The following is a 14,470-nucleotide window of genomic DNA, read 5'->3' on the forward strand; positions in this document are numbered from 1 at the left end:
CTGCTGTGAGAGAGAATCTTTAGTGCAGGACTGATTATTCCTGTTGTATAATAATAACAATTGCCATAGATGGGATGAAATGAAAGGAATAAGAAAAAAAATTACATATATTTTCCATTTTTTAACATCTTAACTTTTTCTTAACAAAATAGAGAATGCTAACAATGCTAACAATTCTTACACCGTAGTTTTTTGTGTGTATCTACTATAGTTTATGCCAGGAAGATTAGTTCCTAATGCAATGGGATAAATCAGACATTGTTAGTTTTAGACAGATTAATACATCTGGGCCTGTGTGTAAGCCTACCCTGATACCTGGACTTCTTAGCATTAGGCCAGGTTTAGGGTAAATTCACACGGGCGGATCCACCGGGAGTCTCACGCATGAAATCCGCAGCTAATCCGCAATACACGTATTAATAATAATAAGAATAATACGTGTATTGCGGATTGGCTGCGTATTTCGTGCGTGAGAATCCCGGTGGATCCGCCCATGTGAATTTACCCTTACAGTACGTAAAAACCACGGCCGTATTTGATAACAACGGCGTAGTTTTGTAAAGAACGGCCATTTTTGCGAACTAACGGACATTGTTTGCATAACTACGGCCATTGTTATCAAATATGGCCATAGTTTTTACATAATGTGAACCTGGCCTTAAAATGATTTATCACAAAATCCCAGCATGTTTCATGAATTTGGCCTACCTAACAATCGGCTTACTCTATGCTAAAATTTTGACCCACCAGGCAGCATTTCAACCATGCCCCTCTTCCCCTCTCTTTCTAATCAACAGATATAGGGGAGATTTATCAAACATGGTGTAAAGTAAAACTGGCCCAGTTGCCCCTAGCAACCAATCAGATTCCACCTTTCATTTTCAAAAGAGTCTGTGAGGAATGAAAGGTGGAATCTGATTGGTTGCTAGGGGCAACTGAGCCAGTTTCACTTTACACCATGTTTCATAAATCTCCCCCATGGGGCGCAATTGCACTAGTAAATCTGCCCCACTGATTTAAAACAGAAGCGTAAATGTTACCTCCTCTCTCCCAATCTATAATGGGGTCCTTGCCAACCATATACGACTTATAATACTGGGGTCTTCTTATGGGGCAGGGACCCTTGTTCTCCTTACAGTGACACCTGATTTGGAAAATGTTAAAAGTAAAAAATAAGTAAATAAAAAGTGATTCTTTCTTCCCAATTCCCCTCCAGTCTCTCTGGCCAGTCTTGGAAGTCAATAAAGAAAGAAGATGACTGCTGTAACCACTATTTGGCCATCACAGTCTATTGTAATCAGAATTGATGCCACGTTAGTCCCCGTAATGAAAATCCACCATGGATTCATCATGTGGTTATTGACAACATTGGGCACACATCTCAAGATATTGTCAAGAGCATTGTCTTCTATAAGAAAAGGTATAGTACATTTGATTTTGTTTCTTTGTTGCACACTACCATTGCAAAACTGTTGCTGTTGCAAAACTACAATTCCTATCATGACGGTCAAAGAAAGAGCAACTTCAGTGAAAAAAAAAATTATTTGAAAACAATTGGTGTCAGAAAGTGTCAGAGATTTGTAATTTACTTCTTTAAAAAAATCTCAAGTCTTCCAGTACTTGTCAGCTGCTTTATGTCAAGAACATAGATATACACATGTAGGACATACAGCAGCAGATAAGTACTGGAGGACTTTTTTTCCCCCATAAAAGTAATTTACAAATCTCTTGCACTTTCTGACACCAGTTGATTTGAAAGGAAAACATTTTTGCTGGAGTACCCCTTTAAGGTCCCTCATTCCTGCTCTATGAGGCTATGTTCACACGACGTAAGTACTGAAGTAATCATGGCCGTTGTTGCTAAGTTGCAGCAACGGCCATGATTACTGTGGTACTTACGCAGTGCTGCATCTGAGGTAATCCCAGCCAGAGTGTATAAACATAGTATACACTCTGGCCAGGATCCTTAGCGACGGTGCAAAAAGCTGACATGTCAGTTTTCTGCGGCCGCTATTCAGTGAATAGCGGACGCAAAAAACGCCGTTAGTGCACACTATGGAGTGAGTAGGCTCCATTGTGAGCAGCAGAGAATTCTGCACCCGCATCCGAATTCATCAGCAGTGAAGATCATCCAGCTGGTACTGCAGTACCGGCCGGGATGATCTTCTCTGACACCGGCCATTCCGCAACCTGGCCGTGTCACGGAACGGCTGATGTCTTAATACGTGTGAACATAGCCTAAAGGTGTAAAGAAATACCTAGGGAAATTACCAGTGTAATAGTGTGTGGGTGTTTTTTTCCCCTCACATTCTTCAATAGTGAAAAAAAAACACATAATAAAATACATACAGTATACAAGTACACAATATTTGAGGAAAAAATGCTTTAAAATTATAAATAAAATGCCTTTGCAGAATTTATGTCTAAAAAAGGAAAATAAAATAGAAAAAATGACGCCTCCTTTGCCTCCATAACACAATAAATCAGCAGACATAGGCGGTACATCAGTATGCACACATAACACATTCTTACACCACATTCTTCAGCCCTGAATCATCCGATTTTAGTTACAAGTTGAACATTTAAAGGTAGAAGAATTCTGCTACTGGTTCTCAGCTACACATAACTGTAGCTATACTGACCTCTGGTGGTAGAAGAGGAAACTGCACATGTTTGAAAAAATTGATCATGTGTCAGTGTTATCATGTAATAATGACCTCATAAATGCTATTATATTTTATATATTTGTTCCTTTCTTATACTCAGATACTTTACAATATTTTTCACAGCCAGTTATTACTATGGTTCTTCCTGCACATATGGAAGGACTGAATCCTTTCTTCTGCTATTGGCTGATATCCTCTCTCATGTTTTATTATGATTTTTTATGTTGTGAAAAACGAATACACATATTCAGGAAAAAAATCTGAAAGTCTTGAGGCACCTTCATTGTAAAACATCTCATGATCATTTCTTGCTGCAGGCAACAGTTTTTCACTTGTCTCTTGTACCTCAGCAGTCTGATAGGATTTACATTTCACTTTAGTACCTTCAACCCTAGGAGTCTCCTAAAATGCCTGACTGCTAAGATTTGTATTCCCTGCGGAATTACAATTCAGAAGCATCTTTTATTAGCTGTTCCTCTGTTACTCCTAATGGAAATATTTGAATAAATGAATACCCTGGGCAGTATTAATGCAAGTATGTCAGGAGATATGATAGGCCTCCTAAAATACTTTCTGTACCCTTCCTTAAATAATTATGTGGGCCTGAAGTTAATTTAAATCTAAGGCTAGGGGGGGTGTTAATATAAGACTGAGGGGGTGGTAATGAGGCTCAGAGGGTGTTAATATTATACTAAGGGTATATTCACACGAACGGACTCGCAGCGAGATTCTCGCTGCGAGTCCGGCAGGTCCTGGCAGTTCCCACACACTATATACTCGCTGCGGTCTGAACGACGGCAGCGAGTATGTCATTCTACCGCCCTTAACCCCTTCTGCTCCCGCTCGGCTCCCCCGCTGTAAGCATACATTACCTGTCCTCGCTGCACGGGTCCGGCGTCCTGCTCTCCCGTCCGGCCAATCAGTGGCTGCGGCTGGGCAACACACTGATTGGCCGGAAGGGAGAGCAGGCTTAGGGGGTTATATGAGACTGAGGGGGTGTTAACTAGGCTTAGGGTGTGTTAATATAAAACCAAGGGTGTGCTAGCACAAGCCTAGGGGAGTCATGAGTCTAAGATTGAGAAGTGTATCTTAAAGGGAAACTATCAGCAGGTTAGAAGTATCTAACCTGCTAATATCTCCCTAAAGCGCATAGGCACTGAGTATGAACGTAAGTTTCTTACCTACATCCTTGATGCCCTTTCTGTGATATTAGCACTTTAAAGGGAACCTGTCACCCCCCCCCCCCCCCCATGCCGGGGTGAAGGCCGCCCGACCCCCTGCTAAAGCCCCGGATACCTACCCCATCTTGCCAAGTCCTGTTCCTGGATGGAGATATCCCCGTCTGAAGCCCGTCACGCGCGCTGCTGAGATGAGTCCGACGCCCATAGAGAATGTTGGCTCCTTTCATTCTCTATGGGCATCAGACTCATCTATGCAGTGCGCGCACCGGGCTTCCCCTTAATTCTCAGCACCCAATACAGGGACATACTATCTAGACTGCTGATGGTTTCCCTTTAATACAAAACTGAACAGAAGAACAAGGGGACACAATCTGAGGTTAGTTGGGGGAAAAAATCAGAAGCAACATGAGAAAATATTACTTTACTGAAAGAGTAGTAGAAGCCTGGAACAAACTTCCAGCAGGTGTGGTTGGTAAATTTACAGTAAGTAAATGCAAACCTTTCTGTAATAAATATATATCTATCCTCAGATAATAATAAAAAAAGTAAATAATAAAAGGGCGGATTAGATGGATTAGGTAGGCTTTTTTATGACGTGAGGAAATAGATGTGAGAAAAAGCTATTTTCCAGTGCCAGTATCCAAGGTCATGGGCCCATTCCTGGTGCAAGAGTCAACGCCAAGAGACATTAAAACAGAGCAGCACTTTACAGTGATGATTTTTATTCTATGCCTCTATCTCTCTGCATAGTTTATAGGGTGAAAACAAGAATTCCAGTGCAATGTACTGGGCATACTCCAGTGGCAGACTGGGCAGCGCCATAGTAATACCTTTTAAATGATCCACCACGGATTGATGTGAGTGGTATTACCATTATGAAATTGCACACATGCCAGAGAAGTCAACCCCGCTCCTGTCCTCAGTGATGAATCCAGAAGCTTATTAAATGTAATAATCCTGGAAAGTTGGCAATCTGTGAGAGGTGTACACAAATAACCCCACGACCACTGTGAGCTTCTTACGCCATGAAAATCATTCAAAATTAATTTCACCACAAAGAGGCTTCCAGACTGAAAGCATCAAGAATCTTTCTCAAGCTGCCAAAAAATAACATTATGTATTGTAATGTTAGACTCGGCATGACTAAGTAGTGCTGAGCTTTACAGCGCCTGTCTTGGGCACACAATGTTCTGCGTAGAATGGAAAAATTCTTTTTTGCATTATCAGGTTATTTGGACATAAAATGGATAATGGGATTCAGATATTTATTTGTAACAAATTGTTTAGTGTAAATCCGAATAGCTGAATGTTAAAAGTGACAATTATTCCATAACAATGCTAGAAAGGTTGTCATTTATCACAGTCATAGAAACTGCCTATGGGTGTCAGACATATAAACATGACATATTGGGCCTTAAAGGGAACTGTCACCATGAAAATGCTATTTAAGCTATCAGCATGATGTTATAGAGCAGGGGGAGGTGAGCGGATTGATTTATATCTTTATTGGAAAAGATTTAATATAACCTGTAATTTATTAATTGATATATCTGATGTTTCAATGCTATAGAGTCCAGTCCATTGAGTGACACCGCCCACTGGACTCCTTAACACAGAATGATAAGAGATTTCAATCAACAAGTTACAAGTTATACTGAATCTTTTCCTAGATATATATATATATTTCAATCTGCTCAGTTCTTTCTGTTCTATACCATGGTGGCAATAGATTAGATAGCCTTGTCTTTATGACAGGTTCCCTTTAAGTTTATTTACATTTTCCCCCCTATAGATTGAAAAATAAATATGAACCTATACTCACCTCCCCCAAATCCTACCACTGCCATCTGGATGGTCCCTGATGCCCGCTGCTCAGCACGTCGCTCAGCACGTCCACTTTTCTAATTGATGTGCAGAAAATCAGTTTGGTTAAGCATGTCTTTCCTGCATGTCAAATAGGAAATTAGGAAGTGTTGAGCAGTAGGGATCAGAGACCATCTACACAGCAGTTGTGATTAATCTGGAAAGGTGAGTATTGGTTTTTATCTTTAAGCCAAAAAAATAAAAATTACCATTATCTTAGTAGTCATATGATAGGAACAGTTCCATTAAGACTCCATTAGACTTCATTTACAGTGTCCTGTAGACTTTATTGAAGTGAATCACCTTCTCGCGGGTTGTGATCATTGGATGATCTTTCCTCTTTCCTGCAACTACTTTAGGTTGTACTGTAAAAGCTACTAGTGTAGTCTCATAGCCGCTGCTAATGGAAGACTTAGGAGTAATTTCAGCCTGGAATTATTATCACTTTATCACTAATGCAACTAATCGTCATGAATTATAGGGGAGCAATAGTGACAGGAAGCATGCCTTTAGCTCGAAAGTGCATGAGGATCATGTGTGGGAGAAGAGGGAAATAACACAAATAGGTATAGAGCCAGAAGAAACCTGCAAGTAAAGTCTATTATGGGTGGATCAAACACATATATGTTTTATCAGAATAACGAATGGTGGATCCACAGCTCCAGTAAAATGTAGATATTTATTAGAAAATATATAAAATAACAAAAGTTAAAAAACACGCCGACGTATTAACCACTGCCTATCGGGAACACCCTCACAAAATCTGCCATTTTGGAAAACTTACCCCAACCCGGGCAGAAAGTCATGGCCCATACCGTTGCCTATTTTCCTGCTTCCAACAAACCAGTTTGACAAGTGCTATTGCAGTGAGGTGGTATGTGATAATTCTTCTACTATAAAGCCAGGTTCACACGCTGTATGACAGCGGCCGTGTCACAAAACGGCTGCTGTCTGTGCAGTATCGGCCGGATGAACTTAATTTCTTTTTAATTGGAATGAGGGCACGGTCGGGTGCGCCCACATTCCAATTACCCATAGCAGACAATGTAAAGTGCGGCCAAAGCCTTACTTTACATTGTCTGCAATATGAGTTTTGTGCGGCGGCATGGAATCCTGTCCGGAGTGTATACAGTCTGTATACACTCTAGCCGGGATTCCCTGGACTTCAATGTGATCGGCAAATTCATTAAATAACGGCCATGGTTGTAAACCTGCAACTACGACCATTGTTTAATGAGCTTTTACATTGTTTGAACATAGCCTAAGTATGCAGTAAAAGCAGTGGGCTACTAACCCGCTATCACTATTCACATTGACGCGTCAAGAAACTGAAAATACATATACAGTAGATGAAAACAGTGCCGTAAAATCAGTTATAAAATTATTTATCAACCCATTCATATCGGTCATTACAGCAGTAAAATCCTTGTCTGACTTTGCCAGGTACTGCAAACATGTCTCCTTCTGTTTGCCTAGCAGAACAACACTTCAGTATCATAAAGATAACACTCATATAAGGTTTCCTTTCTCCGAGTGAATTGCGGCAATTACATACAAACACAGTCATTGCTTGTAAAGAATTGGAGAATACTGTTCTTACCTATGCAGCCCAGCTGTGCTCAGAATATAGAGCGGAATGAGAACAAACAGCAGCCCAGACAATGCTGTGATCTGCCTACTGCTGAGCAGCACACTGTCATTGTCAGGAAGGGAATGGACTTGTAGCCCGTAGAAAAATGTGTTTGTGGTTCCATTCACATAAACATTCCGCAAACTTGCTGAACCAAACACTTGGCATGGAGAAGTTGGCTGGAGAAGTTGGATGCAGCATTGTGGAAAACATGGATGGAGTCATAGGCTGCCCTAGGGTTGCGTCCACCTTCTCCAGGCAGCGGGAGTCTAATGCTAAGTCTAATCTTTTTCTATTTTCTGACAGTAATTTTTTTTTAACTTTGTTATGGGCTTCCATATTGCCAGGGCTTTTCTTAACAGCATTTAGTGACATGCTTTACAGCAAGACTCATGGGCATAGACAACAATAGACAGATTCTGTCCCCTTGATAGATGAATGTGAAACATCACTCTGTGACCTTTAAAAGAGGTCATTCCGCAGGCAGCTGCTATTGTCTCCTCTATCTACTGCATGTCACATGTCACTGCAATACAGATCACTTTACTGCAGTCTCCTCTTATCACCACAGACACAACAGGAAGTATCAACTAAATTTTAGCCCCAGTGGTGAGAATGAAAACTGCAAAATTTCAGGATTATTTTAAAATATAGATAGAAAAGTGGAAAATTTAGAAAAAAATATCACCAAAAATTCTCAAAAAAATATATTTAACATAAAAACATAATTTTAACAGTAAGTAATTTTCCGATGACACGTTCCCTTTAAGGGCTATCCTGACTGCATTCACCCATAAGATTGGATATATGTAACGCATATACTGTACATAGATGTTTATGAAGTCCTCCTCCATTGCTCATGTGTTCTTCATATTTGAGTGTTTAATGTTTTCTTTAATCTAGGAATTGCAGATAAAGTCCAAGTTAATGTCTCTAACCTTGTTAATTATTTACATTATGTGACCGGTGTGTGAAGTTCTGCCAGTGATACGTCTACCAAGAATTGCAGCATATTCTGTACAGCCTGGGGATGAGAGTTTCATGGTCACTGTAATAAAATCTACAAGGAAGAATTCTATACTAAATTACATATAAGGAATATGCCTAATAGTTTTATATTAATGTTTGCACTTAACTAATACTTATATATATATATATATACATACACTTTATAGATTTACTTTCTGTATCCATATAGGATTTCTACTTGCTGCCATTTGATAGGGACTGTCATTGTTTACTTCTATGGAATAAAAATCTCCTCTTTTCGTATGACAGACACAGTAGTCCACTGCTTTTATAACTGTGCTGTGACCAGAAGAAATTGTATCCAGAAACGGTGGTAATCCCTTCAGGCTAGTAATGCCTTTAGCTTTCCTATCTTTTGTATACTGAAAGTAGCTACGTTACATCTTTAGCAGGTACAGAACTATTATTAGACAGGGACTAGGTCACAGGTAGGTAATGGAGTCAAATACGTCTGCTCTGCCTCTGTCCATTCTCATCCTCTACCCATAATGCACATCAATGTACTGCCTGATTTAGTGCCTGGGGTAAATATCTAAAAAAAACCAAAATGTGGTCTTGCAAGAAAATCTCAAGAAGCTTTATAGTAACTTAGTTCTGTTTTAAGTTGTTAATAAACGTTACATTGGGCACTGTAGAAAAAAAGCAAAAACTTATTTTGTAGTGACATCTCAAGAGTTTGGGTTGGACAGGGTGCGAGTGTTCAGAATCCAACTAATCAGGAGAACGAGCCCAGAGAAGTGTGCACTTAAAGTGTCACTGTCGTCATAGAGACATGTCAAAAGTTTTAATCGGTCCGGGTCTGAGTGTTCAGACCCGTACCGATTAGGAGAACAAGCGGGGAGAAGATGAGTTAGAAAGGCTTGGACCTATAATGGAGCTCTATGAAGTTTGATTCTTTTTCTCATCTGAGTTAACGATCGGGAGATAGAGTTGGGAAAGACCGCACTAAGGGTCCTCTCCTGGCTCTGTGTCACATGATCAGTTGGACTTATAATGGAGCTCTAGAGAACCCAACTGATAATTTTGACTGATTACGTTGGGAGAGGACCATGCTTAGCATCATGTGATCAGTTGGAGCTATCAGTCAGGCTCTGTAGAGCTCCTTTATAAGTCCAACTGATCATGTGACACAGAGCGGGGGAGAAGACCGTGCTTAGCGTAACATTCTCCTGGCTCTATCTCCTGATTGGTACAAGACTGAACGCTCAGACCAGGACTGAACAAAACTTTTGACATGTCCCTATAACATGTCAAAAGTTTTGTGAAACGACAGTGGCACTTTAATGGATTCTCCCACCGGGGTCTGTGTCACTTCATTGAGAAGGCTACATAATGTCTATCTGTGGGATCATCTACAGTAGCACATATAGACAAAAAGCCTACTCATTCAACTGATTGGCCGTTGTCTGGTTGAAATCCAGCATGAACAATCCATCAGCATAAACTGACGGGGAGAGACGTGAAGTCCCCAACTCATTCATTGTTCTTGCTGAAACTGGCAGTAAGATGCCTTCACTAACGTGGGACCTTTACTATCACTAACTGGAGCGGCGTACAAATATTCATTGGAACAAGCTAGAACAATAAATACTTGACCAAACAAAGTGCTACATTTTCCTTAGAGATCAATTTAGGGGACTATCATTTGAGATTTGAGATTGTCATTAGATATCATTGGGCCTACGCCAACCTTCATGTCCAGCCATGTTCTGTACAAGAATTTTCAGCCCAACTACCAATTCAAACTTTAAGCTACTTCTGTATGGTTCCACTGTAATAGGTGGAGGTCCACTTTAAGGGATTAATTAGTTAGCGTGGAAGAAACTAAATTAAATTATTAATATTATTGTTCCCACAAAGTCCTTAATTCTTCATTAAGTGAAGTTGAATCTGCTTAAACAGAAGATCCGATTAAAAAAACCAGACTATGTTCCAAAGACGTCAGGTCGCCTCTCTCCCACTGTGATTTAGATCTTGTTACAGTTACACATAATCTCTTCAGTAATTATTTATCCATTCACAAGCCATATTTTCACAATCATGTTTTTTCCCCTTAACCCTTATTAGGGAATGGGCCAAAATGGTTGCTGTTGTTGAATGAGTTCTTCTTCTAAAGAGAAAACCACTTTTCTTTTCCTAATAGGGCATATGGAGGTCATTGAGGGGGGTCTCACACCATTGGACCGGGCCAAACCATAAACTATATTACATGGTCAGTTTCTGATTATAATGGCCAACGTGCTGCCCGGTTAAATCGCCCGGGCAGTCCATAGAACAGCAGATCATTGCTATTTGGATCATTGGTCTTTCAACGTGTTGAAAGACATTGAAGGACAACAATCAGGCGACATTGTGAATTTATCAACTGCAATAGCCGATAATTTGCCAAATATGTCTGATAAACTCTTTGCGTATTATGGCCTTTAGTCCCCTTGAGGATCCAGTGGTACTCTGGTGTGACCTAACACATAGTACTGACCTTGTCTATGATCTTTATAGATTCTTCTGATGTCCCTCCTATTCAGTGTTTCTTCATATCTCTAAGTCAAATATTCCTTAATGAAATAGTTTACAGCAAAGTACCCCTGGGACAATGATGCACATCGTGAGGACATTTTTAGTATTCCTAAAGACATCCAAGGACCCCATGGGATCACTTCTTTTATCTGTAATATGATTGATATGTTCATTCAGGAGTCTCAGCCCTTTTGACCTATATACCATAATGGAAACCAGTGGACCTCAAGTCAACAAGATCCATTGGACATCACTGGTGTCTACTACACTAAGGATCCAGCACTCCATCATTTCCTTTGTCAGTTCTTGTGATGGAACTGTAAAATTGAAAGCTTGACAATAATGTGAACAGAACCAAAGATGATATTAAGAAAATATTATTTTATGTGATAATAATTGAGATAGAATAAGATAGCACACCATCACAGCAGTGACTGTCATACACAAGGCTGGGCACTCTCGCACAGTCTACATGAGCGGCTGTTTTCATCCTCCTGGTATATATAGGCTGTCAGGAATGTGCTGTATGAACATTCCCCGATCCATCCCATTGAAGAAGGTATTAAGTTTTAGTTAAATGTTTTATTTCTCTCCCACGAAAGAGCTGCTGACCAAGCGGAAGCCCAAGAAAACATCCGGCTAGTTGAAGTCACTAGCCCCCGGCATCTATTATTGGTAGTTCCATCAATGACCTCCTAAATGCTAGTCCTATTTATATACCTCGCTCTCGTCTTACAGGGATCCTCCTCCTTCAGAGCAACTTCAAAATATAAGTCAGGAAATGACATAAATAGTACTTGTATTTATATACGTGTCGGTCTTCCCGCATATGTCCCAACCTCTGTCCAGAAGTCTAACCTTGGAACAGGGCCCCCAGTTACCATGTGCCATACTGGCATCTTCTTATGTCACAAAAGGCCTTTGGGCTGCTTCAGGAACTGGAATGCAAAATTTACCAGTTCTCTCTACGTGCTGACAGCCGATTGGCCAATCAGGTAATCTCACATTCACCAGTAAACAACAATTCACATGACTGGGCAAAATCCTGGGCGTGTACAGAAAGTGATGCCATCTGCCCTCACAGCCTGCTTAGTAATGGCAATAATGCAGTAATTTAGCAATATGCTTGGGTAGTATATATATATATATATATATATATATATATATATATATATAATTTACCTGGGTTAACCCCTCCCTGACCAGCAGGGCTTACCAGCTGCAGCCGGTCACACAGCGACTCAGTGGAGAAGAGCAAGGCTGGGTAGACTTCCTGCATTGTCTCCAGCTGAACGAAGAGGGACACACTGGTGCTACTTGTTCTGCGTCTGACGCGGGTGCCTGTCTACTGCTGGTTTGGCACACGCCTGCACTACCTCAGTTGCCACAGTGGAGGGCAGTAAGGCTGGGCAGGCTGCCGGCATCATCCCTGGGTATATAAAGAGGAAGCTGGAGAACAAGTGGTGTCGGCGGTTGCCAGACCAGTGAGAGGAAGGGGTTGTGGGGCGTGCAAAGACGGTGGGTGATGGGTGTCCGGAGGAAGAGAGGCAAGGCCGAGCAAGCTACCTGTAGGATCTGTAGGACAAACTGTTAAAAACTAAATTTACAGCTTTGGATATTATATGGTCAAAAATATGGCAAACCTTGGGTATGCAAAAATGACCTTGAGATTAATAAGAAAAAAAAAGTTTTCAAGCAAAACTACTGGAAGAAACAACAACAAACAACAACATATATATGATATATGGCTGTAATCCGAAAACCATAATGCACTGTATTGCATATATTAGAGATTTAGGGTATGCATTCCCTTTTTATTTTGCATGAGCACAAGTCCATCTCAAGGACTTATCTTTTTTCAGTAGTAACTAAATGGTAGAGAATTTCTTTTTAATAAAGACTATTAATCCTTTATTTTTCATTCAGCAAACAAACCAACAACACAAATCATCAGTGAAAAGTTGACCATAGCCTTAAAGGAGCATTTTGCCATCTTACCTTTTCTTGAACGTGTGAAGAATTTTATTCCACCAGGTGAGGTAGATTGGTTGGAGGATGTAGAGTCTTTGGAAGAGGATCTGAATATGCCACTAAAGCTCATACGCCGAGGTGATCGGGGAGGTGACTCCTGGTGTGGGAACGGAAACACAGTTTTTGGGGATCCGGGGCTGTATTTTGATTTCACTGGTGCAGACAATGGACTAGATGGCCGGTTTTGTAGAGCTCTTGGGAAAAAACTTTTTGAAGGGCTTCCTGTACTGGTGGGCTCTTCTGTCTAATGTGAGAAAAAACATCTTAAAGTTGGGCTAAAAACATAACTTATTCTGTCTGCAATACAAATTTTCTGGTAATTGAATGGAGGCTTGAGGATTTTTTTGTCCCGTCTGATCAGTTGCAATGACATCACATCCATCACTTACACTGGGCTGTAGCCCATTACTGGCCTCACTTGTATGGGATGGTGTCAACAAATATTCAATGCCCCTGCAGCGACACACCAGGAAAAGTGAAGAATTACATGCAAAATTCTAATATTCCTCAAATAAAAGTTATACCCATCAAACTGGCTAGGTGATAAGTATCTGATCTGTCACAAGTCCCTTGATCCTTAAGCCCCCCCCCCCCCCCCCCCAAACAAACACATTGCTCTATTCTTACTCCACAGGCAATGCTTGGAAATTGCATTTACAATAAGTGGAGAGGTGGTTGAGCATGCATGCTGCTGGTCCATTAACTTAGGAGAAAATTGACCTCTGTTCTCTCCATTAGTCCAGGCCCTAGTGGTCAGACCCCCACCAATCAGCTAGTTATAGCCCATCCTGTGGACAGTTCATACATTTTAATCTTGGGTTAACCCCATTAATCAATTTAAAGGAACACTCTAGATGTATAGGCTGTGTTACACCTGTATTTGTTCTTTGAATTAATCCTTACACAGTGTATACGTTTGACCTGGAATGTTCTTTCATTAAAGTACAATGCATGATATATATAGTGCAGCAATCAAACTTCACATGAATAAACGCCAAATAATGGAAGCCAAAGTATTTGCCAGTAACATTAGCAAAAATTTGCTGTTGATATCTGCTGTTTCTTTGTAAGTCTATGGTTTTATTTTCCCTTTGCTCTTTGTAAAGGCAATTCTGGCAACTAAACAAACTGAGGAAATGCCTTGTCAGAGCCCGGCCATTGTACTGTGCTGTGTACCCATAGAAACTCTTTCCTAATCCAGTTCTAGGCTATGTTTCCACACAGTATTATTGCTCTGTATTTTGCAACCAAAACCAGGAGTGGATTGCAAACAAAGAAAGGCTATGTCCAGCCAGTAAGAATAAATAGACAGCGACCGGCACAACCTTGTTCACATGAAGCGGTAGAAACGCTATAATCCTTGAACCCCGTTGGAAGCCGAAGCATTAACAGAGAGAATAGTAGTGCTCAGTGTATTTGTAGATACAGCTCACTAATAGCAATCTGATATGAAAGATAATAGAGGTGCGGCACTCACCGAACTTTCCCTTCAGGCTTTATTAATGTTCAAAAACGCATGGAGATACACCGGACAGGAGCACGGGTGATGGAGG

General features: G+C 40.6%; 1 protein-coding gene across 2 annotated transcripts in view; it reads right to left on the reverse strand.

Annotated features, from left to right (window-relative positions):
• Nucleotides 1–14,470, reverse strand: part of PRKAG2 (protein kinase AMP-activated non-catalytic subunit gamma 2) — a 208,607-nt gene that overhangs the window by 123,480 nt on the left and 70,657 nt on the right. For both annotated transcript variants that reach the window (XM_069958857.1, XM_069958858.1), the window contains exon 3: nucleotides 12,885–13,161. In XM_069958857.1, coding sequence (XP_069814958.1) covers nucleotides 12,885–13,161 — 277 coding nt within the window. The remainder of the gene's footprint in view (nucleotides 1–12,884; nucleotides 13,162–14,470) is intronic.

This window comes from Dendropsophus ebraccatus, chromosome 2 (assembly GCF_027789765.1).
Source record: "Dendropsophus ebraccatus isolate aDenEbr1 chromosome 2, aDenEbr1.pat, whole genome shotgun sequence".
Taxonomy (NCBI): Eukaryota; Metazoa; Chordata; class Amphibia; order Anura; family Hylidae; genus Dendropsophus; species Dendropsophus ebraccatus.